This window comes from Urocampus carinirostris, chromosome 9 (assembly GCF_059441175.1).
Source record: "Urocampus carinirostris isolate Australia breed hairy pipefish chromosome 9, RoL_Ucar_1.0, whole genome shotgun sequence".
Lineage (NCBI taxonomy): Eukaryota > Metazoa > Chordata > Actinopteri > Syngnathiformes > Syngnathidae > Urocampus > Urocampus carinirostris.
The window spans coordinates 41,617,822-41,644,905 of record NC_142357.1 but is presented as its reverse complement, the minus strand read 5'-3'; the positions used below and the strand labels follow the sequence as shown (position 1 = coordinate 41,644,905).

Below are 27,084 nucleotides of genomic sequence, written 5' to 3'. Positions count from 1 at the left end.
TGTCATTGCGCAATGGAGGACGCATTGGGTAAGTGAATGACTTTTCCTTGTTTTGAAATATCAGTTTTTTTGTCTACGTAAGCTTTTTAAAAACGCTCAAAAGCTATGTTTGTTATGGCAATATGAAAGTGTTCCTTTTGAAATGCACAGTTTCAAAAATGGGGACCCGTTGTCCATATAAGGCCCTCCGAGGTTTTTAGTCCGGCAGGCGAGACAACACCCAGAGAAGCACAAGAGAGAAACCAACTTCAGTTTGAAATATGTCTGCTTGATTTTGACAAAGCCAGGTGCCACTCGCAAAGCAACTGGAGCTGTATTACTTTCTCTCTCTGACTTTTTTTCTCTCCATTTGTCTCTCTTGTTTGATCTCCCTTTTCTTTATGCTTTTTTTTTAACTATTTCTCTGTCTTCTCTCTCTCTCTTTTATATATATATATATATATATATATATATATATATATAAAACAGTCTCTCTTTGTATGTCTCTTTCTTTCTGTCTCTCATTCAACCCTCTTTGGTTCTGTCTTTTTCTCTCTCTCTTTCTCCCTATGTCTCTTTCTTTGTCTATTTTTATCTCTTTCATATATTTATATCTCTTTGGTTCCCTCTCTTTTTATATGTCTCTTTGTCTTTTTCTCCATACCTCGTTCACTCTATTCTCTTTTGGTTCTCTCGCTTGTTCTTTCAGTATTGGTCTTTTTCTCCATCTCTCATTAGCTCTTTTCTCTCTTTGGTTGTCTGTTGTTCTCTCTCTTGTTCTTTCTGTCTGCCTTTACTGTGTTTTACTCTCCGGTTCTCTTGTTCTCTCTCTTTCGCTCTATGTGACTCTGTTTCTTGCCCTCTTTTTTTCTTCTTTCTCACCTTTTTTTTTCTCTGAATTTTTCTCTCTCCATCAGTCTCTTTCTCAATGTCTCTTTTCTTTCTTTTTTCTTTCTTTCTTCTCTTTGGTTGTCTTTCATTCACTGGGGTTTTAAGAGATACTGTGTGTCATTTGATCACAACATGTTGCGTGCGGTATTGTGTAATCAGGAGCTCAGCAACAAGCGGCTCTGGAGGTGTTTTGGTGCTCCCTGGCGCTTTTTCAAAAATGTTTGATAATGGAAAATGATATGGTTTCTGTATGAGGACAAACAGGACTCAAACATGATATTTCAAATATATATATATATATATATACAGTATGTTTACCCTTCTTATAAGGTTTAAATACCACAGGTTTTTTTGTTCTTTTGTCCTATTTGGCTCTTAATATTTTGCATCGCCCATCCCAGTTGTAGTCCAACTAAAAACAAGCGCTAAAAAGCACAAGGAAGAATACAAACTAAAGGAAGATAAATTGACCTAAAGCCATTACTTTTCTTCTTTTTTTGAGGTTTTTGGATACATTAAGCAGCAAGATAAGAATTTTATAACTTACAGGTATTGCCATACTTTTTGGAGCTGAATTTGGACTACTTTGACAACATCCTTTTTTTTCCTTCTTTTTTTTACTAAATTTACACACAACTTAATTTTTCACATCTAATTTAAAACTAAATAATGTGTAAGGCAGACTACACCAAAATCCAACTTCCAAAAGAACTTCAGTTCAAGTTGTTGAAACCAAAAGCACTTTAAAGAGATTCATCAACACAGCCTAGAAAATCATCGGCTGTTCCTTGCCCAATCGGTACCAACCACAGAAGAGCCAACATTATTTAGGACTCCTCTCAGTCCAGTCACCACCTCTATGACCTGCTGCTCTGTATTAGACGGGCCCCTTAAAGGGAGAGTGTGTAATATCTAATACCTCCTAGTTGTAAAAAAAAAAAAAAAAAAAAAAAAAAAAAAAAGTTCATTAATTACAAAAAAACGATATTGATTTAAGTAAAAAAGCTGATAATCATGCATTTAAAAAAATACTTGCAGGTGAAGATTGTTTTTTTCCACGTAAATTCTTATTCTTTGTTGTGCTTTTTAGCACTTTTTTCTGGTTAAACTACAGAACACAGCGACATCTACTGGTCAATTAATACACATTGTCCCTTTAAACAGTGTCTCAAACTCAATTTTCTTGGGGGCCGCCGACACTAGGGTCTTGGTGAGGTGGGGCCAAAACTATATCTTTTACCCCTTATATAAAAATCACCTCTAGGAGGCACTAAATATTACACACTGTCCCTTTAAAACACAGGTGTCAAGCAGGCGGGCCGCAGGCCGGATCAGGCGCCCTAGGCGATTGGATCCGGCCCGCGAGACAATGCTCAGAGAAGCGCAAGAGAAAGAGAGCTGTAGGTTGAACTAGGTCCACTTGATGTTGCCAAAGCCAGGTGCCTCTCACAAACGCTGCACTTGTATTTCTCTCTCTCTCTCTTCCTCCATTTTTCTCTCACTCTATCTCTCTCTCTTTCACTCTGTCTCTTTTTCTCTTTCTTTGTTCCTTTTTCTCTCTTTCTCTCTGTCTTTTCACCTTTTTTTGCGCTCTTCATTTCTTCCTGTACTCTCTTTCTCTTGCTTTCCCCTTCTGTCTTTCCCCTTTCTCTTTTCCGCTCTTTTCTCCTCTTTGGATTTCATTCTTTCTTTTTCTTTCCTCCTCTCTCATTATTTCTGTTTTTATCTCTTGTTTCTCACGCTCTCTCTCTCTCGGTCTCTATCTTTTTTATCCCACCCTCTCTACCTTTCTCTCCCTATCTTTCTCTTATTTCTTTCTCTTTTTTTTCTTTCTCTCTAATCTATTAAACCGGCCCCCGAGAGAATGTTTGTTCTATCGTGTGGCCCCCGAGTTTAAATGAGTTGACACCCCTGCTTTAAAATTTCTTATTAAGGCAGGAGCCTCAAACCATCACTCCGCGGGCCGCAGGTTTGAGACCCTTTCTTTAAACAAAGGACTAACGAGCTCAGAGACAGTTTCTTCCCCAGGGTCATCACCACCCTAAACAAGCACACAAAACTGTGAAAAAGAAGAGTTTAGCCAGTTTCCTTGGGAAAACATTCCAAAACGAAAAAAAAAACGCTCACCTTTCAGTTTAATAACAAGTCACTCGAGAAATTTTCAGCAGTCCTCAAATTAAAAAAAACACGTAGTGGGACAAACACGACATTTGACGATACGAGGGATCACGGGAATGTTAATAGTTTTCTGTTTATGTCCTAGATTCAGTCAGTAAAAACAGAACGAAAGCTTCTATAATAAAGCGTGAAATCCAGTTTGTAGCTGCACATCTATTTTGGGAGCAGTTTTCCACACTGACCACAAAAAAAGAGAAGTCGCCGTGGCCACTGACTCCAGGCGCCTTTGTCGCCCCTCGGCCGGTCTTTGTCCCGCCTCCTGTCGAGGCTCGGCCTATCCGATGTAAATGCGATGGAAGTCGTTGGCCCCGAAAGCGGCGTTGCATTTGGGGCATTTCCTCTGGCGAGTGTCGTAGCGCGTTTTCACGCACTCGAAGCAGAAAACGTGGAAGCATTTTGTCAGGACGGCGTCCTTCACCCGAGAGTTGCAACAGGGACACGTTAGGCGAGCCTGTGAGGGGGAGGAGGAGGAGAATGGATTATTCTCATCTTGAGAATGGGTTTGATGGGCGGGAGAATCTAGGACACGGGTGTCAAACAGGAGGCCCGCGGGCCAGATCGGGCCCGCTAAGGGATTGAATCCGGCCCCCGAGGCAACACTCGGAGAAGCGCAAGAGAAAAACGAGCTGCAGGTTGAAATATGTCCGCTTGATGTTGCCAAAGCTGGGTGCCTCTCACAAATGCTGTAATTCTCTCTCTCTCTCTCTCTCTCTGTCTCTCTCTCTCCCTTTGTCTCTTTCTATCTCTCTGTGTCTTTTTAATTTCTTTTCCTCTAACTTCCCTTTTTCCTTTTCTCTCTTTTCTCTTTCTCTCTTCCCACCTTTTGCGCTTTTATTTCTCTCTCTCTCTCTCTTCCACCCCTTTTCTCCCACTCTCTTTCTCTTTCTCTTTTTCTCTTCCTTTGTTGCTCTTTGTCTCTTTCTCTCTCTGTGCCTTTTTAACTTCTTTTACTCTAACTTCCTTCTTTCCTTTTCTCTCTTTTCTCTTTCTCTCTTCCTACCCTTTGCGCTTTCTTTTCTCTTTTCTTTCTATTTCTCTTTGGATTTCTTTCTTCCTCTCCCTTTCTTTTCCCCCTCTCTCACAACTTTTTATCTTGTTTCTCACGCACTGTCCTTCTCTCTTTTTCTTTCTTTGTCCCGCCCTCTCTTCTTTTCCCTCCCTCATTCTCTTATTTCTTTATCTCTTTTTCTTTCTCTTTAATCTTCTAGTCCGGCCCCGGACAGAATGTTCTATCGTGTGGCCCCCGAGGTAAAATGAGTCTGACACCCCTGATCTAAGATGTTGGCGATATGAGTGTGTTCTAAGTGAGAGCTGGTGACAAAACAAAGATTTGCATTTTTAGCGATGCGTGAAAAGTAAAGGGTTCATGGGTAAATTCAAGCACTTTCAAGGACAATCAGTTTTTCCAGTAACTTAAAAGGAAGGAATCCAGCACCAATCAAAAGAACGTTTTTGCTGTTGTTGACCGAGACTGCAATAAAATCACTATCTTGCTATCTAGCACATACTACTTGTATCTGTCCCTATCTATGATCTTTTTGTGTCAATGGGCTGCTATAAACTGACATGAATTCTGCCATTCTGCTTCAACAATGCAAGTGCAGCTTGGCTTCTTGTTTACAAACAGAGAAAGGGCTCTAAAAGTATTGGGTACTAATGGAGTTCAATGCAGAAGACAAGAAAGATCTAGCACATACTACTTGTATCTGTTCCTATCTATGATCTTTTTGTGCCAATGGGCTGCTATAAACTGACATGAATTCTGCCATTCTGCTTCAACAATGCAAGTGCAGCTTGGCTTCTTGTTTACAAACAGAGAAAGGGCTCTAAAAGTATTGGGTACTAATGGAGTTCAATGCAGAAGACAAGAAAGATCTAGCACATACTACTTGTATCTGTTCCATCTATGATCTTTTTGTGCCAATGGGCTGCTATAAACTGACATGAATTCTGCCATTCTGCTTCAACAATGCAAGTCCAGCTTTGCTACGCCAGCCACACTTGTTTACAAACAGAGAAACAGCTCTAAAAGTGTTAGGTAATAATGGATTTCAATCCGGAAGACAAAAAAAGAAAGTACTGTATTTAGAAAAATCAGAAAATGAGCCGAATTTGGACTCATTTTAATTATTTTAATTGCTCCGAAGCAGAATGCATTCAATCTTTCAATCTTAAGAGACAGCTATTTTGTATTTTGTGTTCTATTTCAATTAAAATGGTTTTCAAAGGATCTGTGTCTAAAGTTGTGAAAATATAATTTAAATAGTTAATTTTTTTTGCATATTATCATATATTCATTGCACTGAAAAGTTTATAATTTTAATTTTATTGTTTTACATTTTCAGGGATTTTGTGTTGTAGTTTTGTTATTTACATTTTTTTGTAAATCTGTAAATATTTTAATATATATTTCATGTGTTTTTCAGGAACCCCTAGTAAAGCATATGTAATGACTATTAAATATTTTGGTGCATGATGTTTTGTTATAATGGATAATAAATAATTTTAAAAGTATCTATATCTGAGGAGACGTTTGGGAGCTGCAAGAGCTCTTCTCAATTGGCCGAGCCAACTTTTTTTCTGAATAGAGCTGTCCTCTTGGGTATGACCAGTAGGGGGCAGTGATACTTCACAAGACAACGCCATCATGAAAAGCCACCAGAGCAGGCATGTCAGTGTCATTTTCACGCACTTAAAAAAATGTTTTCCTCATTTATTGCGTGGTCTGTAGAAACAGACTGCCAATAACCATGGCAATTGCAACAATTTCAAGCACTTTCAAGCACTTCAGCCAAAATACAAACATTTTCCTGACCTTGAAAACACAACATTGAAAAGTAAGCATTTACAAGGATTTCAAGCACCCGTACGAACGCACTAAGTACCGGCATAATATAACACCAGTCATTGGCCCTATGGAAAAAAAGACCCAATAATTAGTCACTTTTAGAGGTTAAGATCTTGGGCTCGAAATTCAGGTTGGGACTAAAATGTCAATCATTACTTTGGGTTCGGGCTGGGCCAGGCTTCTCTCTGCCATTATCCCTGGTGGACAACTGCAGCAAGCATGTGTGGGCAGAGCACATTTTTGTCCAGCCTGCCAGCTCCTTCTTTGCCACTATTCCCACCTCAAATGGATTGCACTCCATTATCCCCAATCCCATGATGCTGCTACCAGCAGAAGACACTTTGGTCAGGAGGCGGGCCGTTCTAGCCCGCCTAAAATAGAATGCACGGTAGTGGCCGCTATCCGTTATCCCCAGTGGACTAATACTAATGAGTGGCAACCGGCAGAGTGCATGTTGGCAGTAACCCATTATTCCCAGTCGAATATTGCTGATCTCGAGGGCCAAAAGAAGGGACAATACAAATACATATAGATTTATTATTTAATGATACCATCTCACCTTGTACTCACTAATTTCTTCATTCAAGATGTCATCTCCATTGGTGATTTTCTCTGCTGGTTTCTTGGCCTTGTCAATTTTCCGCCTCAGTTTCGAGATATCCTCCTGAAACAACAGTCACAACAATGACCTTGCTTACATGCAGGCAATAATCGAGTGCGCACGGAATATTGGATTTGTGCAGCAATCCGAATAAATCGTTTACATGTTTAAAGACAGATAAGACCCATTACTGCATCCTGCCTGTTTACAAGATGTGCTCATAAGCAATGTTCCCTCTAAGCTGCGTGTGAGCTTTTCCGCGCACAAGAAAATCCAGCCAGCTCACAAAAATCAGGGCTCCAAATTGCTAATTAAGAAGCCAATTAAGTTACGGTGCATGCATTGAAGTCCAAGTCAAAGTAGAACGAAGTTGAGTAAAGTCAGTAGAGTTTTTCAAGAACCGGCTTCTTCGGCTCGGCTCACTAAAAGGAACCGCTGCTTCTTTCATCCCTACACGACCAAATATTATGTAAAATTATGCACAACATGACTTAAAGGAAGGGGGGAATAGAACGAAAAACAAAAAAATTCCAAAATGAAAAAGTAGTGAAAAGCAGAGAAAAAAACAAAAGGAAGAGGAAAAAAAAGAGAAGGAAAAAATCAGAAAAAAAGCCAGAAAAAAAGAAAAGAAACAAAGAAAAAAAGTAAATAGAGAAGAAAAAGCTAGGAAAAAATAAACAATGTGATTTTTTTTTAAATAATTTTTTCAAAAGTAGAAAAAAAACAAGGAAAAAGAAAAAAAAAGTTTTGTGTTGCATTCAAATAATTTCCAATTATATCAAGTCAATCTTGTTGCCATCATTGTACTTCCACTAATAAATGTGATTAAATACAGTTCTGTATCTTGCAACCGACTATAGAATTCCCCAAGAATATTAGTATTATGCGACAAAAGATACCAGAAAAAAAAGAAATGGAAATCTTGTGAAATAATTGTTGTGAAAACAAATTATGTTTGTAGGCCCTACATCCTTTGCAATAGTACATGAGTCAATTCATGCAAAAGTGAAAAATAATTTTGCATTGCCGGAAACTCAGCTATATAAGTTATGTCAAGTTTTGTACATGTTTGATAATGGATTTAGTTGCCATACTTCGGACTGCTGTTGCTCACTGTTGTTTCAGACATTGCTCACCGACTTTGTGTGAACGCTCAGACCCGTAAGGAAAATGACAGGGAACATTGCTCATAATTGGATAGCCAACAGCAAAGATTTACACTGTATAGTGCCGGATACAGCTGTAAAATCCAATAAATCGATGAATACACTTGACATATTTGGGGTCGGGCAGAAAATAAAATGAAAATGTCCTTGGAAAAAGAAAAACAGAAAAAGCTTTTCGGAGATTGGGCCATTCTTTACTTTGGAACGTCAAGTCCCACAGTGCTTTGGGGCTATTTAGACGGCGTCTCCTACCTGTGCTCGCCGGGAGTTAAAGGACTCTTTTTCCCTCGAGATGCTGTTCTCCACGGCTTCGTCTCGGACCAGCAGGAGCCTCTGTTGAACCTGCTCCAGCTGAATTCGAACCTCTTCTGACAACAGCATGGACTCTTGAGCCTGGACGAAAAAGATATCAACCCATAAAGAAGTTTATAAACTACAGGCCAGTACTAGTTTGCGTGGTAAATTGTTCAGTAGGCTCAAAAACAAAATAGTAATGATTTGGAATGAGGCGGAAAATCGGCGGGCTACCTTGCGTTTGTTCATGTCCAGCGCTTGCGTCCTCAGAGTCAACTCTCTCTCTGCAGTGCTGATGGTGCCCTGCAGGAGGCGCTCTTTCTCCTCAAGCTTTCTCACCACTTGCAGCTGGGCATCCACCTAACAATTGGACAAAAAATGACTGTAATCACTCACTTACTTTGTCTTAAGTACATGGCGAGTTGAAAAATGTTCTGCGATCCATTATCCCTGATGCTGTATCGCTGGGTGCGGGAACCGGCAGAGCACATTTTGGTTGGGCCTGGTAGTTCATTTTGTCAATCCGTTCAACAAATAGTAAACTGCACTTGTGCAGCAGCATTACATTATCCCTGATCACATATCTTTGTGAGTGCACACTTTGGTGGGGCCCGACTCTTTTTTTTTTTTTGCAGGATTTTTGCCTCATATGAACTGCACTCGTGAAGCCTCAATCCATTAGCCCCAAATCCACACAGCTGCGTGCGAGGAACAGCAGAAGAAGGCACTTTTGTCCGGAGGCTAGCCTAAAATGAAATGCTCGGTTGTGATCCATTATCTCAGGTTGAATATTGCTGAGTGCAGTGGCTGGCAGAGTGCATTTCGGGACGTTGAAGCGTACCATTGTGGCCCACCTAAAATAAACAGCACGATTTTGGCCAGGTTCCATTGTCTCCAGTCAACTATTACTCAGAGTGGGGGCTGAGAGAGAGAACGTATTCGTCATGGTGGCGTCCTTTTTTACAATCTTTCCGCTTAAAGTAAACGGGAGGGAGGAAGGAAGGAAGGAAGGAAGGAAAGAATGAAGGAAGGGAGAAATGAAGGAAGGAAGCAAGGAAGGAAGCAAGGAAAGAAGGGGGGAAGGGAGGGAGGAAGGAGGTAGGTAGAGAGATATATAGATAGATAGATAGATAGATACTTTATTCATCCCCGTAGGGAAATTCACACTTCCAGCAGTCTACCCCGTTGTTTATTAACAGATTAACATGATGCCCTAGGGGTGGTTGTAGCGGAATGGATGACGTCACGCCAGTCCAAAAGTTCGACATCCCTGCGGCAGATGGAAATCTTTTCTTTGTGAAAATCCAGGGATACACGACCTCGTGTTAGCAAGTCCGCCTCCTCTCCGATTCCCCCCGGCTTTCGTGTCTCTGTTTAGCGACGTTGAAGCCGGATTTCTCCAGGTAGCTCCGGGTGGCTACACGTTAGCGTCCGGAATGCTAAACGTGAGCCACGTTTCCGCAAAACACAGCAACTGCGTTCCCTGTGCGCTTCGATGTTTTCCACCCGCACTCGATGATCTTATTTGGTCGTGAGTTCGCATTTACCATAATTGCGGATGGTACCGAAGACTTATAACGCCGCTAGCCGCTTCGCTAGCTCCGGCTGTCCTTTCACCATGGGCCCCTTCATCACGCCGGCACGAGAATTCTTTAGGGCAAGGAGCTGAAACTTCTTGAGTACACACATCTATTGTGCGCTAAAACCCATGTCCATAGGATAGAAGTAATCCATAGTGTAGTTGTCAAAACGGGAAGAAAAAACGCCGAAGATAGGAGCAGACAATAATACAGTAGCGAACCGATGCAGCCGCAGCCAAACAGGGCGCAGCCATTTTCCAACCCTTAATGCCGAGCGCCAAGCAGGGAGGCAATGAGTACCAATGTTGTAAGTCTTAGGTATGACTCGGCCGAGGCTTGAACCGACGACCTCCAGGTCTCGGAGTGGGCGCCCTACCATCTAGGCTACCGAGCTGTTACTCTTCCGAGTCCGTTTGAATTTGAAAGGCGGTACAATTTGCTTTTAGCGGCTGCTTTTTTATGAGGAGAGCCTTAGCATTGGCATTTTGGTGTCCATATGCACCTTTCCTTATGCACCTGTAGGTGGCAATGACGCTTCACAGAACAACCCCATACAAGACAATGCAATTGAAGCGGCGTCATTTTGAGGCCGGCCTTATTATTTATTTTTTTCCTCAATGCATGGTATGTCGAGTCCGACTGCCGATAAATATATGGAAATTTCTATATGGAATTTCTAGCATTTTCAAGCACTTTACACAAAATTCAAGCATGTTCCTGACCTTGATTGGCCAATGGTCTGCATTTCTATAGCGCTTTTCAAGTCAATGAAGACCTCCCAAAGCGCTTTACAATGTGCTTCACACTTACCCATTCACACACACACACACACTCACACACCGATAGCAGCGATAGCCATTCAAGGCGCGGACCTGCTTATTGGGGGCTTGAAAACAACATTAAAATCCAAGCATTTTAAAGGATTACAGGGACCTGTACGAAACGCTGCTTTTTGGCTAAGTTCACCCTGCAGAGCTGAATGCCCGAATCAGATTTTTTTTTTTGTCAAATCCGATGTTTTTGTGAGAGCGTTCAAATTTCTATCTAGATGTGACTTGTACGCTATCTCCTGTGTCTTTTCTGCACCAGTGTGAACGCCACAAATCTCTCGAATGTGCAAAAGAGAACACGTGATGTCATATGCAAGGCGTCCAGTGTTTAGGGAAGTAAACATGGATGCTTATGGCGGAGTGTATTGAGCTTTTTTAAAGCTATTGTGCTAGCGGAAGCTGAACAAAGTTGCCCCCCGAAATATTATTAAAATCCAAAACCTCACTTTCCCTCTATCGAACGCCTTTCATGTTTTCGTCCGCCACGGTTGTTGAGTTCTACGCTTCCTTTGGCCGCATGAATGCGCCCCGCCTGTTCACACAGATGTAGCATTCCAAAAGATCAGATGTGTATCGGATTTTGATGAGAGAGAGAGAGAGAGAAATATATAAATAGAGATACATACAGAGATATAGAGATAGAAATAGATAGATAGATATAGATATAGAGAGATATAGATATATAGAGATAGATATAGATAGAGATATATAGAGATGGATGGAGATAGAAACATAGATATAGATAGATGTCTAGATAGATGTCAAGATACTTTATTTAACTCCGTAGGGAAATTCACACATTTAGGACCACGTATGAAAGTGTCCGAGGTCAAAAAGCAGATTTGAACCGTTCAAACGGACTTTAACAGATCGGATATTGGTCGCTTCGGTGCAAAATAATCCCATTTCCCCGCAGTGTGAAACAAGCTTTGGATGGCAGAGGTCACAGTAGAAACTCTCACCTGCGTTTTCAAAGTGAGCAATTGATCGGACAGCTCCTCCTTCTCCTCTTTCAGGAGCTTGTGGATCTGGTTGGACTTGATGCGCTCGCTCATCAGCTTGAAGTTGGCGTCGTCCTTTTCTCGGAGCTGCTGCATCAGACGAATGTTTTGTTCTTGCATGTCCTCGAAGGCTTGTCCCGTTACGTCCATCTCGCTCAGTAATGCGTCCTCCTCCTGTAGAAATTTGGAAGACCCGAAAAAGAGTTACACATAAGTTCTCAGATTTAACTGAGCTGCTTCTACGTAATGCTTTGGCTGCAAAATGCACCAGTGTAAAATTAAGAATATTTTAAGTTTCATTTTTCCAAGTAACGTATTATTTTATTGACGAATAAGTATGATCATATTAAGTATTGTTTGTCTTATTACTTCTTAATCTATCTATCTATCTACCCTGGTCATATCCCTTGAGAGGGGCGACCGACAGCAAGACAACGCGTACATAGAGAAAGAAAATAAAAAAAATAGAAAGGGGAAAAGTAGCAAAAAACACATACAAAATTTTGGACCATGGCCAATGTAAAATAAGAGAAATAAAAACAAATACTAGAACACACATTTTTATATTTTATATTTCATGATACTACTTTCTAATCTTTTTAATTGTTTTAGTTTTTTTGGCTTTCAAAATACTAATTCAAGAAAACTTTTATAGTCCATTCTTCCAAATTCTCAATCATATTTAATTTAATATGAGCATTAAAATATTTAATTGCAGTAATAGAAAAAATAAATCCTAAAATAAGAAAAATACATCAAAATACGGGAAACACCAAAAAAATCCCAAAATACTGGTTTATACATCCTATACTTCCCAATACTAGTCATTTATCATTTTTAATTGCAATTGTAATATGAACATTAGAATAATATAGAACTGCACTTAAATACAAAAAAATATTCACACAAGTCATAAAATAAGAAAAATAATCCATCAAAAATAAAAAAAAATCCTGTTTTATACATTATGCTTTAGCTGTTGATTATTTTTAATTGTAATTTCAATAATTATTGAATTACTAAATGATTACAGTTATATATAAAAAAATAATCCTGTACTAAGAAAAATAATTTAAAAAAATTAGTGATAACAAAATAATTTTACATAATAAATATCTATACTAGTTTTCATTCATTTTGAACAGTAATGAGTATTAAAATACTACTTTTATTGCAGTAGGATAATAATTTTTTTTAAAATACATTGGAAAATAAAAAATGAGCAAAGATTTCTATTAGTACTACTGTATTAAATAAATCATAATAACTTAAAGGAAAAAAGTAATGAAATACAATACAGTTAAGTTCTGACAAAACAAAAAATTTTAGTCTATAAAACCTTATAAGTATGACTAGCATCAAAATCCCCCCAAAACAACTCAAAAACAGTGGATATGCAATAAGATCTTATCACACCTGTTTTGCGATAGAAAGCTTCTTGTTGAGGATGTCGATTTGCTCCTCCACGGAGCGAATCTTTCTTAGGGCCTCCTCGTCGGCCATTTTTTTGCCCTCCCTCCTCTCTCGCTCCTCCAACTCTCTCAATCGCTGACGCAGCTCGTCCGACTGAAATTGACAACAAAGTGAAACTTAACACCTCTGCCTCATATTCAGGGTTCCTACACCGTTTTCATGACCTAATTCAAGCACTTTTTAAGCACTTTCAAGACGCCAATTGATGCTATTTTTCTATATATGATCAACAATCCTTTTTTTTGAATGGGCTGCTATAAACTGACATAAATTCTGCCGTTCTGCTTCAACAATGCATCGGCAGCTTGGCTTCCTGTTTACAAACACGGGAAGGGCTCTGTAGGTGTTGGGTAATAATTACGTTCAATACAGAAGACTAAAAAAATGAAAGTATTGTATGAAAAGCAGAAAAAATGAGCCAATTTTAATGTTATTGATTGCTCCAAAGCAGAGTGCATTTCAAATCTTTCAACCGACTGCTGATCTTTTGCTTTTTAATTTGGTTGGTTGGATCCCTTGAGCCGACGGGTCGTAGGGGCACCATTTCCTGCATCCGTCCCTCAAAGCTTAGCACTTGGTGTTCCTAAATGCCAATATTAAGTACTGTAGAGACCAATGATGTTTTTCTTTTTTTAATGTATATTTTTTCAGAGGTTCTGTGTTGTTTTAGTAAACATTGGTTACAAGTTGGGCAGCACGGCGGCGCAGTGGTTAGCGCGTGTGCGGCACAGTTCTGAGGTCATGAGATCAAACCTCCTGTATGGAGTTTGCATGTTCTCCCCGTGCTTGTGTGGGTTTCCTCCGGGCACGCATGTCAGGTAAATTTGCCGGTCCAGATTGTCCCTAGGTGTGAATGAGCGAGCAAATTGTCTGTCCCTGTGTGCCCAGCGACTGGCTGGCAACCAGTTCAGGATGTTCCCTGCCCAATGCCTGACAATGGCCGAGATGGGCTCCAGCACCCCCGCGACCCTACTGAGGATAAGCGGTGCAGATAATGGATGGTTACATGTTGAATTGTAAAAAGTACTTGAATTTTTTTTTATAGCACTAACGAGTTAATAATTCTAATTTTCATTTAATTGCGTAGTTTGTTTTCCAGATTTCTATGCTACTTGACACTAAAGTTGCTTAGTACAAAAAGTTTAACATAAATTAGTTATAAGTTCACTGTAGAGTGAAAAAATAAAGGCTAGTATAACATAGAAGTATAATACACGCCCCTAGACTGTTCACCCACCGAGGTCTTACAAAATTCTATGGGAAAACACCAATATTATGTGATTGTGCCTATGATCACTTTGCAAAATGTTGACTATTTTTGCAATACCACATATCTCACTAATACGATCCCAAAACTGTATGTAACATCCTACATGCCCACACTTCTTGTGTAAATATTGTGCAAATTATAACCTTTATCTTCTTTGTTTTCTTTTATCCTCACTGTTAAAATGTGTAACTGGAGTGCCACGTCCAATTTCGTTGTCACAATATGTTCAACCCATTTTGTAACAATGACAATAAAGGTATATTCTATTCTATTCTATTACTAGGGATTGGCTCGGGGGGCATGAGTGGTTCTTATTCCTAGGGGGGAATGACAAAAAAATAATTGAGAAACTCTGTATTATAATAACCAGCTTGTAATTCTGCACTTCACCTCTGATTTTGCTTTCTTCTCTGCTGCCATCAACTGGACTTTGTCCCTCTGTTCCTTCGGTGCTGATCGATACATATCCAAGAGCAGCTTCATCTCCCGCTGGGATTCTTGAGCTTTTCTGTACAATCAATGTTGTGATTTTACCACAATTCATTTTCAAATTGAATCACGTGACAAAGGCGTGACTCACTTGAGCTCTATTCTGACAATCTTCAGCTGCTCCACCTCTTTCCTTTTCGGCCCTCCAGCGCTAGAAATGCGCTCCGCGGACGGCTCCTCTGTCTGGTTTCCACTTCCTAGTTTTTCCTTCTCTTCCTTTATTCCGCTGCTCGTCCCGCCGCCACTCCGAGTTGGCCTCTCTCTTTCTTTTTCCCTCTCCCGGTCTTTCTCCTCCTTTTTAATTGTTTCTTTTTCTTTCTTTTCTTCTTTTTCTTTCTTCTCTTCTTTTTCCTCTTCCTTGACTGTCGCCTCAGGTTCAGCGCCTAGCTCGGTTTTCACAGAGAGACCTCGAGAAACATAACAATGCAAGTCATAATCTGAAAACAAAAAAGGCCAAAACATTGAGGAAACGAGGTCAAATCTATTTCATGTGTTATGTCATGTGTGACAGAGTAACTCGGAAGAGGTCAGTTCAGTGGGTTTGTGTTTCAAGAATTGCGACAAGAAAGTTTGATTACATGACCCCGATTTTAGCTAACCTGCATTGCTCCCTGTTAGCTAAAGATGTGATTTTAAAGTTCTGTTGGTAGTATACGAAATCGTGCATGGACTTGCTCCCTCATATCTTTTAGATTTAATTTCCCCCTATGTTCCGGTCCGGAGCCTTCGCTCTGAAAACGCTGGTTTACTCGTGATCCCAAGAGCCAAGAAGAAATCCGCAGGTTCATGAGTGTTCTCCATCAGGGCCCCGGTGCTATGGAATGCTCTTCCCCCTGAGATTGGATCTGCAACCTCAGTGGAAATGTTTAAAGCTAAGCTTAAAACACACTTCTATTCTATAGCATATGAATAACATATATTTTATGTTGACAATATCTGTGTATTATTTGCCTTCATGTAGGTTTTAGATCAGGGGATAGAGTCATAATAGTCTGTGATTTGCAAGAGTCTTTGATCTGTGCAGCCCTTTGAGACTCTTTGTGATTAAGGGCACCACAAATAAACATGACTTGACTTTTATTTTGAAAAAAAATATGCATATAAAGTCCTGTGATTTAATTTATTTTAATCTCAAACGTCTGTTTACTTGTCATAAAATTTAAGCATGTTCTTGTTTCTGAAATTGACAGTGTTTAAATATTTACCACAATGTCGTTGTTAATTAGAATAGAACTGAGGCACGTGCATTTTAAGAGGACACTATGAATGCTCGGAGGAAATTATTAAGCTAAGTGCTTAATACTACTTCCATATTTTCCTGGGTGAGCAAGTATAAATTTCAGCCAGTGTAAGGACATGAAACTGCTGTAAAACCCCACGAGTGTCAACAGAAGACCGAGCAAACAGCATACAACCAGAGCAGCTGAAAAGAGCGAATAGCTGAAGTTGGTCAGTCTAGCACGAGAAGCAATGAAAAAGTACAGTAAAAGATTCCAAGAGCAAACCAGAATTTGTGACCCTAAACCACAGAACTCAGCGACTTTCAGCTATAGGAGGTGAGTGACATTAAAGGACAAAGCAAACTTTATTTACATGGAACAACTAAAACTAGCAATATCTGCTAGCTGCAACTCACAACCCACAGCCAGGTGGTTAATAATAGTGGCTAGAAAAGGAAACAGAGGGGAAAAAGGATACAGAATGCCTGAATCAAAGGAATCACATGCAGGGCTAAGGTGCATAAAGTAAATGGTAAATGGTCTGCATTTATATAGCGCTTTTCAAGTCAATAAAGACTTCCCAAAGTGCTTTACAATGTGCTTCACACTTACCCATTCACACACACTCACACACCAATAGCGGCCGATCAGCTATGCAAGGCGCCAACATGCTTGTTGGGGGCATTAGGGATTCAGTGTCTTGCCCAAGGACACTTCGTCATATAACACGGAGGAGCCGGGAATCGAACCTGCGATCTCTTGATCTACCTCCTGAGCTAATGCCGCCCTAATTAAGTGCTAAAAGCACCACCAGGACAAGCTATCTTTTCAAAATGGTCATCGGGGCTTCTGTACAAGTAAGATGGCGGACAAACATGCTAGCGTCCTCTAAATGTGTCTCAGATGTGTAATATAATTAAGAATTCCTAAAAATAAAATAATGTTGATGAAATAATACATGTGTTTTGCTTATTATTTTAATCAACAGTGTTTTATTTAGATAAATGAAGCAATTTTTGCACCACTTGGGGTTTATTTATAACACAGTGGGGAGTTTAAAAAAATTCTAGTAATTGGACTCGCCGATGGCTACAAAAAACAGCCCAATATCTGAGTAGATTGAAGTCACAAAAAAAGTGTTTAATGTGTTTCCGACTTGCCGATTCACCGAGCAACGCTCACCTGTGTTGGTTGCTGTCGAAGAATCGTTTTCTGGAGGTTCTGATTTCACCAGCGACTCCCCTGGGCCAGTTGCTGTCGTAGGGGATGTTGTCGTGGTCTCCTCTTTAACCTCCATCTCCGTGCTCGATTGAGTTTGCAAGATGGCGCTCCCCTTTGAGATACGAACCTACAAGAGCAATTTTAAATAAATGACTTCCATACTGTACGTTAATCGATACAGTCATCGAGAATGGGTTATTTTTTTAACAACACCTGGTTGAGTTCGGCTTGTGTCTCTCGCAGTCTCAGTTTGAATTTCACAACTTCTCCCTTCATCTGCTGGTTGTGAGTTTGCAACGTACTGATTAAATGTCGCATCTCTCGGTTGATGGGGCCTGATGGAACCAGAAGGAAAAAAAGCACATACGATCTCTGTAAGCTTTGCCCGATGAGAAAAAGCGGTTTGGGGTTCTCGGGCAACCCTGGAATCCTCACCCGCCTGCTCGTTGGCAGCAAGAGTCTGTTCAAATTCGATACGCAGCATCTCGTACTCTTTCCTGACTTGAGCGAGGGTATCTTCCAGCTGAAAGACTTCGGTGCGAACCTTCCTCTGCAGAGTCACCTCGTCGTTCTGTCCATATTAAACATTAGGATGGTCTTTATCGTCATTGATAACAATATTAAGTGATCATTAATTACAATGAGATTCGACGTGGCACTACAGGAATGAATACAATGTTTAAAAGAGAAAAAAAAATAGTTAGGATTATTAAGCAAAAAAAATACAAGCTACTGCTTGTATCCTGTCCGAAATTGTAAGTGCATCAGAACAATAGTGCAATGAAATATAGTGCAATTGTCAGGACCAGAACCAAAACAGGACCCAATTGCGTAGCGTTTAGCACAAGTTTTATTGAAGGAAAGAGGAAGGGCTGCGCCCACGATCCGGTGTTAGCTGGACGCGGGAAGCAAGTAGCTCTCGTACTCGGATCCGAAAACGGAAGTGGATCTTCCGTAGCGAGCGATGGCGGAGTCAGGGACGGAAAAAACTGATCAGTAGCCCGGGACTGGGAGAGCAAGGTGTGGTCGGGGTTGGAAACGAGTCGTAAGCCAGAACGGGAGAGTAGACGTAGTCAGGGATAAAAAAAGGTCGTAACCCGAGACGGGAGAGCAGTAGTGGTCAGGATCAAAACGGGTCGTAGCCGGAGACAGACGGGAGCAAAAACAGGACAGGTGGGAGTCAGGATCGAAAAGTCTTGCTTATTATACACTGAGGTTCGCAGACGAACTGACAACAGGGGACTGACAGGACTGGGTTCAAATAGTGCCAGGGAGCCAATCAATGCGGTTGGCGCAAAATGAGCGGGCACAGTTGAGTCACATCAGTAATCATGACAGCAATGATAAAAACAAAAACAAATTTCCAAAATAAGAGTAGAGAGATAAAATATGACGATCTTTTTACTACACACAGGCAAGATATTTTTACACAGTCTTGTGTGCATATAGGGTGTTTACGGCCCTGTGGAAGAAAGGAGAGATGACGAAGCGCAACTATGGGCAAGGAAAAGATTTGTTTTACTGTGTCTAAAAATATTGGCAGTGCACAGAATGAGGCCAAATAAATTTAGCCATTATCTGCAGCGCTTATCCTCAGTAGGGTCGCGGGGGTGCATGAGCCCATCCCAATCATGCTTGGGCAGTGGGCAGGGGACACCCTGAACTGGTTGCCAGCCAGAGACAGACAACTCACTCGCTCATTCACACCTAGGGACAATTTGGACCAGCTAATTAACCTAACATGCGTGTTTTTGGAATGTGGGAGGAAACCGAAATGCCTTTACAATATAAATAAACAAATGTTAACTGACCTCCATGTGCTCAAGTTGCCGTAGTTGCGCCGTCCTTGTTGTGTTGAGGCGTGCGCGGGTCTCGTCTAACTGAGCCTTGAGGATCAGAGACTCATTGTACAGCACGGAAAATTGCGACTGCAAACACCGATACTCAGAGGTATCCTTCACCAGGCCTTCTGCTCGACTCAGCAGCTCAGCCTGGATAAAGCGAGAAAAAGTCGTTTTAGCATTTCAAAAGAATATGAAATTAAAAGCAGGAAATAATTGTACAGGTCAACCCGAGGCACATGAGACACACCTTCATGTTGTTGTTCTCCTGCAGCACGTTCTGCAGGTCTTGCTGGAGCTTCTGGAGCTCAATGAGACGATTGTCTGCCAGTTCTTGGTTTTCTTCCATTTCGCTGTTCATTTCCTCAAACTGAAGGAGTAAAAGGTCACCAAACACACGAAAACCGTAGAGAAGTGTTGCACCAAAGTAAATATTTACAAATGATGACATTCCTACCTTTCTTTTGTTGATAGTGATGGTTCCGCATACGCTACTGGCCTCCCCGCACACTTTATAACCTTTGCTTTTCACCTAAGGTGCATGAAAGGTTTGATTTTTTTTAAATAGTAGACAAGCCTACTCAAAGCATTTCAAAAATCTGAGTAATGAAAGTTTTCCTTAAAGTGACAGTATGTAAAAATTCACAACAAAAGGTCGCTGTAGCTTAAAATGAAGCCTGTGCATTTATAGACACACTACCTGAAAGATACCACTTAGCAAAATTCAAAATCTACATTCATATTTTCTTGCAAGGCCAAAAATGGACATCAGCCAGCGACCCTACGAATGCTGGTGTGAATCCCCACAAGGCACAACAAAAGATAGAGGAAGCTAAATACACCCAGAGTTGGTCATAGCTTATGTAATAGGCTAACTTTAGCGACAAGCGGGAGAAGCTACAGAAATGGCCAGTAAAAGATAAAAGCAAGAGCAGCTAACAATTAAAATAGAGGCAAGCCGTAGCCTGCAGCCAAGTGGCCACCCTGAGTGACTGGAGAAGGAAACAGTGAAAAAAAGTGCCTTACCCTCTCTAATATCTCACTCATGTGTGCATTGAGACGATTTTCTCGTCTACGGATCTTCTCCATATCCCACTGAAGCTCTTCGCTCAAAACCTGCAGCTCGCTGACACGCTGGTCTGCCTTGTTTGCTGCCCGGACAAGAGATCGAGACTGGAAAAGACAGGAAGAGATGACATAGAATTTCGAACAATGCGTAGGTTCTTGTGTGTCTGTAAGTGGTGTGAAACTCTGGAACAGTCCGAGTTTACAACTGAAACAATGCAAAAATATTTAGAGGTTTAAACTACTGTACTCACAGTTGATCTGGTTACAGTATGCACTGCAAGGTTCTTCGTGTGTTCTGTAATGTATGTTCGTTCTCTTATCATTGTTGGTATTTTGTCCTGACCATTGTTAGAACTTATTTTACATTGTTGGTATATTGTTCTGATAAAATTGTCCATTTGTTCTCTATGCTAGTAGTGTTATTGAATTGGGTTATTTAGTTTTACTTGTGGTGTTCCGCAGGGTTCAGTACTTGGCCCCCTTCTTTTCAGCATTTACATGCTTCCATGAGGTGATATTATTCGCAAGTATAATATCAGTTTCCATTGCTACGCAGATGACACTCAAGTATATCTTCCGATGGAGGAATCTGCCACACTGAATTGTGGAAATTTGGGGGCTTGCCTCACTGAGATAAAAGAGTGGATGTCACTCAACTTCTTGCGCCTTAACTCTGAAAAGACCGAAATGCGAGTTATTGGTCCACTTAAATATTGTGACTTGTTCTCAAAAACGTCTCTGAACATTTATATGATTCAGGTGTCATATTTGACCCCGATCTGTCCTTTCAAACACACGCTAAGAATATTACTAGAACAGTTTTTTTCAATCTTGGCAACATTGCTTAAATTCGTCCTATGCCGTCTCAGTCGAATGCGGGGATTATAATTCACGCGTTTGTTACCTCCCGTCTCGATGACTGTAATGCACTACTCTCCGGTCTCCCCAAGTCCAAAATCAAGAGCCTTCAGCTGGTACAAAATGCTGCAGCCAGGCTTTTAACTAAGACAAGAAAGTTTGATCACATGAACCTGATTTTAGCTCACCTGCATTGGCTCCCTGTTAGCTCAAGATGTGATTTTAAGGTTCTGTTGGTAGTATACAAAATCATGCATGGACTTTCTCCCTCATATCTTTCAGATTGAATTTCCCCCCATGTTCCAGTCCGGAGCCTTCGCTCGAAAAACGCTGGTCTACTAGTGATCCCAAGAGCCAAGAAGAGATCCGCAGGTTCGAGAGTGTTCTCCATTCGGGCCCCGGTGCTGCGGAATGCTCTTTCCCCTCAGTGAAAATGTTTCAATCTAAGCTTAAAACACACTTCTATTCTATAGCATATGAATAACCTATATTTTATGCTGATAATATGTGTATTATTTGCCCTCATGTAGGTTTTAGATGAGGGGATTGTGTCATAATAGTCTGTACTTTGCAATAGTCTTTGAGCTGTGCAGCCCTTTGAGACTCTTTGTGATTAAGGGCGTCACAAATAAACATGTCTTGACTTGAATATTATTAGGTTGTTACTTGTAGTAACACAGTTGTGAATGTTTTCTTTCCGTGACCAAACTATTACTGTTGTCTATGAGTTGCCTGAATTTAAGTGATATTTTCACGTGTACAGTACACAAAGAATGTAACTGCCTGACATGAATAAATGAATAAAAAATGCAGTTAAATATTCATACTGCATAGTAAAAAAGTTATTTATACAAAGAAGCAAGACAAAGGAAGAAATAAAGTTATGAAAATTATTATTATTGAGTTAAAAGTCCAGTGATATCTACATAAATTGTCAGTGCAGCTTCATTATTCTTATCACTCATCAAAATAAACTTTTCGATTGATTTTTCTATGACAATTCAAAGCAATGTCATAACACGATAATGCCTACCTCACTGGTCATGTGACTGTGTTTCTGCTTGAGGTTCTCACACAGTTGTTGTAGTCGCTCATTTTCACTTGTCAGTAGCGTGTTTAATTTGGAAACTACGTGGCACAAACTCCCTGCTGGAAGAAATACAGCCGACAACAGTGAGTTTTTGTCAAAGTGAAGTCCTTAGTAACTATAGTCACGTCTTTTTTTTAACTCACCACCTCCAGACTCAATGTCCGCCTTCAGTTGGTCCACGCTACTCTTTAGACACTTGTAGATCTCCACTACACGAGTGGCGAGTGTCTGACTGGACTGCACCCGCTCCTGGAGCTCGGCTTCCATCTCCTCACTGGTGCTACTGGCCAACATGGCCAGGAAAGAGTTGGATGTCTCGCCCTGGTGACCTATGTGACAGTGAACTACATTATTATATTTTCAATTTCGTTGAATGTAAATATTTGGAAAATTCCCTACATTTTTGTGATCAAACTATCTCATAACCAGGGTTGGATCAGGTGTATTTCCATCAAGTACAGTACATATGTACAATGGCGGAACAGAGGGGTCAGGAAACTATGGCTTGCAAGCCAGATGTGACTCTGTTAATAAGTACCAATGGCTCGGAGATGAAATGCTACTGATGCAAATATTCTATGGAGTGATTGAGTAATTAGTTTGGTGTGTGCATAGCAGAAACAACACTGGAAATATAAGATGTTGTTATATTGTGTAAATTATAACCTTAATCTTCTTTGTTACTTTATCTTTTTTGTTTTCTTTCGTCCTCACTGTTAAATGTGAAACTGGAGTTCCACGCCCAATTTCGTTGTCACAATATGTTCAACCCGTTTTGTAACAATGACAATAAAGGTATATTCTATTCTATTCTATTGTTGACTACACTTTACAGTCACTGTTTACAACAACATACCCCATTTTGCTGTACATTGCAAAGGAATCCTTTGAATGGAAGCTCATTAATCAATGTATGTACGCTGTTGAGAGACTTTATAATAAAAACCCACAGAACAAACTGCAACTCAAAAATGTCAGCTAAGCACAAAGAGCAATCTGATTGGGTGAGCGGTAGGAATGGGTGGATTTGTTTGGGTGGGAGGTAGGGGTGGCCAAATCTTTGCACACATAAGACGGTCCCCTCTCACTCACATGCTGCACTAAAGGAAAACACATCCATACATTTTTCGTTTGCAGTTTTTTGTGACATTTTTACATAAGAGCTTGGCTTGCACCTCGTTTTGAAACTATTATTTATGAAAAAATAATTAAGGTCGACATAAGCCTCAACAATCTTAAACTGTAGGAGGGAAACAAGTTAAAGTAGTATATTTGTTGACAAGGGACAAAGGTTCTGGCATTATTATTATCGTTTCATAAATTTGATCAAAACATCACAAAGTGAGATAAAACGCGCTGAAAATTTTGATTTTGTCCAGAGAGTAAGTTAGGCGGTTTTGCTGAATTTTATCTTGAAATATATGGTATGGCTCACTCAAAAAATGTTTTATCTATATCTATCTACCCTGGTCATATCCCTCGAGAGGGGTGACAGACAGCAAGACAAACACATACAAAAACAAAGAAAATAAAAAAAGGGAAAAGGTAGCAAAAAACACACACAACATTTTTTGGGCCATAAATAATTCCAAACACCCAAACAAGTTAAGCACCTCAGCACCCAAGTCGGTCATGCTTTCGTCCCTCCAGATGAAACGGGACACAAGAAAGCGGCCATGTCACTCGGGTAAGGGTGACACAACACACTCTTCCGTTCAACAGCAGGGCCCGACAGCTTTTGCTGGTTTACCCCTGCCGCATCACCCAAGTGGCCTGCCTATCCCTGAGGACACGTCCAAACATCCCACGATCCTTTTACAACACCTCTCCACTCATTCCTATTACCAACAAGAGCTCTAGCTTCCACTAAGTTAGACCTCTCTAGACAATTACGTTTCGCTAAGGGGTAATAAGTATTAGTGACACATATGTTTCTGAATTAGTAATAAAAAATACAATCATAAAATCATGCTTCAGTGTTGTTACAAAACAATTTGCATGGATTTCTGCTTATGAAAAAATAATCTGGTAGTCATTTAAAAAAGTCCAGATCTTAACTGTTAAAGAACATTTAACCCAAGTTTTCGGTGGACTTATAATCAAACACATCGTAGCACATTCACAAATTCCATTGTGTATTTGCAATTCCATTACCTCTGTCCTTGGCCCTCTCCTGATTGGAGTCACCATCCGGTTCTGGCGTTTCTGGCTTCAGGTTCCTTCCTTCGCCCGGTGGAGATTTCTCTGGTTCGCTCGGCGATTGGTCGTAGAGTCGGGTGAACAGCTTAATATTTTCATCAAGCTGAAGCGAAAGACAATGAGGTTTTGTCTACGTGGCTGAAAGAAATCTTTTATTTTGCACTGAGTGTTCACCTGGTTCCAATATCGATTGAGGATAAGCAGACTTGCGTCATCTGTGGCCTGGCGGGTCTCGAGTCTCTCGATGCGCTCTCGCAATTCATCTTCAATCCCCTGGAAACCCAAAAGGAAGTTCAGACTCCTTTCAGACTTATCTACTCACTTCCAACCCCCTTATCACTACAAAATGACTTGTAAAGTTTAAGACATAGTTGCCTAGAGAAATACTGTCCCATCATCAATATGAAGATGAAATGGATGAGAAAGTGAATTTTGCAGTGGCCATTTATGAATATATTTATGATGTCTTTGCTGATTTATGTGCAATACAATTATTGTTTGTCCACTAACATTTTAAGATACAGAGCAGAATACATTGAGGCCCTTTTAATTCCTAACTTATCAGAAATCTGATTTGTGCAAAAGTAACAAAACATACCTGTCTTTGGTCCAAAGATTCTCCCAATTTCCGGTTCTTAGCCTGAAGAGCTTTGATATCTTGTTCTTCCTGAAACATGTGCAATGCAAAATCACTATACAACACACACATAACACTTCACAGTCTTTAGTCTTGTGCATAACTGATACAGTAGAACCCCGGGATACAGCGTCCCCTCCTTACGACGGTTTCACTTTAATAAGATAGTTAAGGCCCTCTTTATATCAGTTTCCCCAATTTCATACATGAAGTCATTTTGTGTGCCCGTAATTCTTACAAAATTAGAACATTGCTCCGTTTGTAGAGTTACATCACTCAGATCCCTGTCCTGTATTGGTCGATGTCATATAAAATGCTGGTCAGCTATAGGCTTGCGTCATGTGTTTATGAAAATGCCGATATGCTGAACTATCCCCCGAAATGCCCTTCTCTTCAGGTCAGAATCTTGTCAAGTCGTGTTTATTTGTGACGCCCTTAATCACAAAGAGTCTCAAAGAGCTGCACAGACCACAGATTATTGCAAACCACAGACTATTGTGACACCATCCCCTGATCTAAAACCTACATGAGGGCAAATAACACACAGATATTTTCAACATGGTTGCAGATCGAATCTCAGGGGGAAGAGCATTCCACAGCACCGGGGCCCGAATGGAGAACACTCTCGAATCTGGGGATACCTAGATTGGTCTGTCAGGAACAGTCCTCTGATGGTTCAGATCCTACCTCTCAGATGGAACACACTGTGTTAAATATGGTGAAATGACATCTGAGCCCTTTAGTGTTACCTGTGGTGTTCCGCAGGGTTCAGTACTTGGCCCCCTTCTTTTCAGCATTTACATGCTTAGATTAGGTGTGCTTGAAACTTTGCTAGTCAATACAATGCGTTATTTCTTGCCCCGTATTCATTTGCTATGGGCCCTAAAGCTTGGAGTGATGCAAAAACATGATAACCAAAGCTTGAAATTATTTCAAACATAAGAAATCTGAAGGACGCCAGTGGATCGCTACCCTCGCTAAGTTGATTAACCGATCACCGATCAGGACTTTTATTAAAAATAATGGCAAATAAAAGCAAGGACATTTTCTAAGGGCATCAGAATCCTTGCCAGTGGACGATTCAAAATCAGATTCTGCATCCACCTTGCCATATATTATTGTTATTTAAATGTGTTTATCTGTAGTACCAGAGGTTTAGAACGCATTAGCTATTTACCATAGGTTTCTATCCCCCGTTTTACGGCAGTTTCACTCTGTGACCCCTACCCCAGAACAGATTCATGTCGTATACCGGGGTCTACTGTAAGGAGAAGATAACAATCAAGCTAACCGAGTTGGAAACCCCTCCAAGTTTGATGACCGTCTCCACCGCGGTGCTCCCACCAGCGGCCGCAGCACTGACACCCGGTGTTCCGTCCTCTCCATCCCGATCTCGCCGTTTCTCAGGGGGCGCACCAGAAGTTGAGGAAGGACCGCTGGAGTCTGCAGGACGCTTCTGCCCTGACATCCCCAGACACCTGTCAGAAAACACATAGTGGGAATTACTCCTCTACTTTTTGCATAAAAAAACGGTGTTACTAACAAGTTATTTTAACTAAAGGTAAATAAATTTACGATCAGTTCACTCTGTAGCTAAAAAAAACAACATTAGCATCCCGCTACTGTGATGCTAACCTTAGCTACATGCTAAAAGGAGCGCTAACGTAACCATCGGTTAACGATATTATCCTAACGCTAAATGTACGTGTTTATGTCATTAGGTTTGGTTTAACTTGAGTGATTTATAAATTAACGTACCAGGTTTTGACACGAAAGGCGAGTCAAAATAAAAGAAAAAAATACAAAAGAAAAAACTGAAACTAGCGAATGTTATTGCTGCGGCTTCTTTACTCTCGTAAGCGGAAGCTTCGGTCAATTTCACAATCAGTTGCAAGTGCGCCGTCTAGCGGAAGGGAGTACTTGACCTATTAATCACTTTGGGCATAACTACTAGAAGACTAAAAAAAAAGAGTATTTAAATAAATCAATTTAATTTCTGGTTCTCATCTCATCTCATCTCATCAGCCGTACCGCTTATCCTCATTAGGGTCGCGGGGGGGCTGGAGCCCATCCCAGCCATCTCCGGGCAGTGGGCAGGGGACACCCTGAATTGGTTGCCAGCCAATCGCAGGGCACACAGGGACAGACAACTCATTCGCTCATTCACACCTATGGACAATTTTGACCGGCCAATTCACCTGAAATGCATGTTTTTGGAACGTGGGAGGAAACCGGAGTGCCCGGAGGAAACCCACGCAAGCACGGGGAGAACATACAAACTCCGCACAGGAAGTCTGGAGCTGGATTTGAACCCACGACAGGTTCCCATGACATGAACTGTGCCGCACAA

The 27,084-nt window shown here is 40.7% G+C and overlaps 1 protein-coding gene across 2 annotated transcripts; it reads right to left on the bottom strand.

Moving 5' to 3' along the window:
- Positions 1–2,988: 2,988 nt before the first annotated feature.
- Positions 2,989–26,627, bottom strand: rnf20 (ring finger protein 20, E3 ubiquitin protein ligase). Of its 2 annotated transcripts, none has more exons than XM_088343907.1 (22): positions 26,493–26,627; positions 26,026–26,212; positions 24,696–24,764; positions 24,272–24,370; positions 24,053–24,200; positions 22,042–22,227; positions 21,842–21,957; positions 19,909–20,055; positions 19,340–19,414; positions 19,133–19,252; positions 18,853–19,032; positions 17,477–17,612; positions 17,255–17,376; positions 17,003–17,168; positions 14,692–15,007; positions 14,502–14,619; positions 12,785–12,934; positions 11,330–11,542; positions 8,192–8,317; positions 7,916–8,056; positions 6,456–6,560; positions 2,989–3,499 (listed from the first exon to the last, which is right to left on the bottom strand). In XM_088343907.1, exons 2-22 carry the CDS (start codon positions 26,200–26,202, stop codon positions 3,323–3,325), a joined length of 3,087 nt encoding a protein of 1,028 aa, XP_088200033.1. In that variant the 5' UTR covers positions 26,203–26,212; positions 26,493–26,627; the 3' UTR covers positions 2,989–3,322. The 2 variants fall into 2 exon arrangements, with proteins under 2 accessions (XP_088200033.1, XP_088200034.1); XM_088343908.1 differs by having other exon boundaries at positions 21,842–21,954.
- Positions 26,628–27,084: the final 457 nt, after the last annotated feature.

Bases quoted from the DNA above. Each gene is read 5' to 3' on its own strand.
- rnf20 (XM_088343907.1), bottom strand. From the start codon at position 26,202: ATGTCAGGGCAGAAGCGTCCTGCAGACTCCAGCGGTCCTTCCTCAACT. The intron at 24,765-26,025 runs GTTAGCTTGATT...CACATGTTTCAG, and splicing joins TTGGAGGGGTTTCCAACTCG to GAAGAACAAGATATCAAAGC. The intron at 19,253-19,339 runs GTAGGAATGTCA...TTACTCCTTCAG, and splicing joins TCACTATCAACAAAAGAAAG to TTTGAGGAAATGAACAGCGA.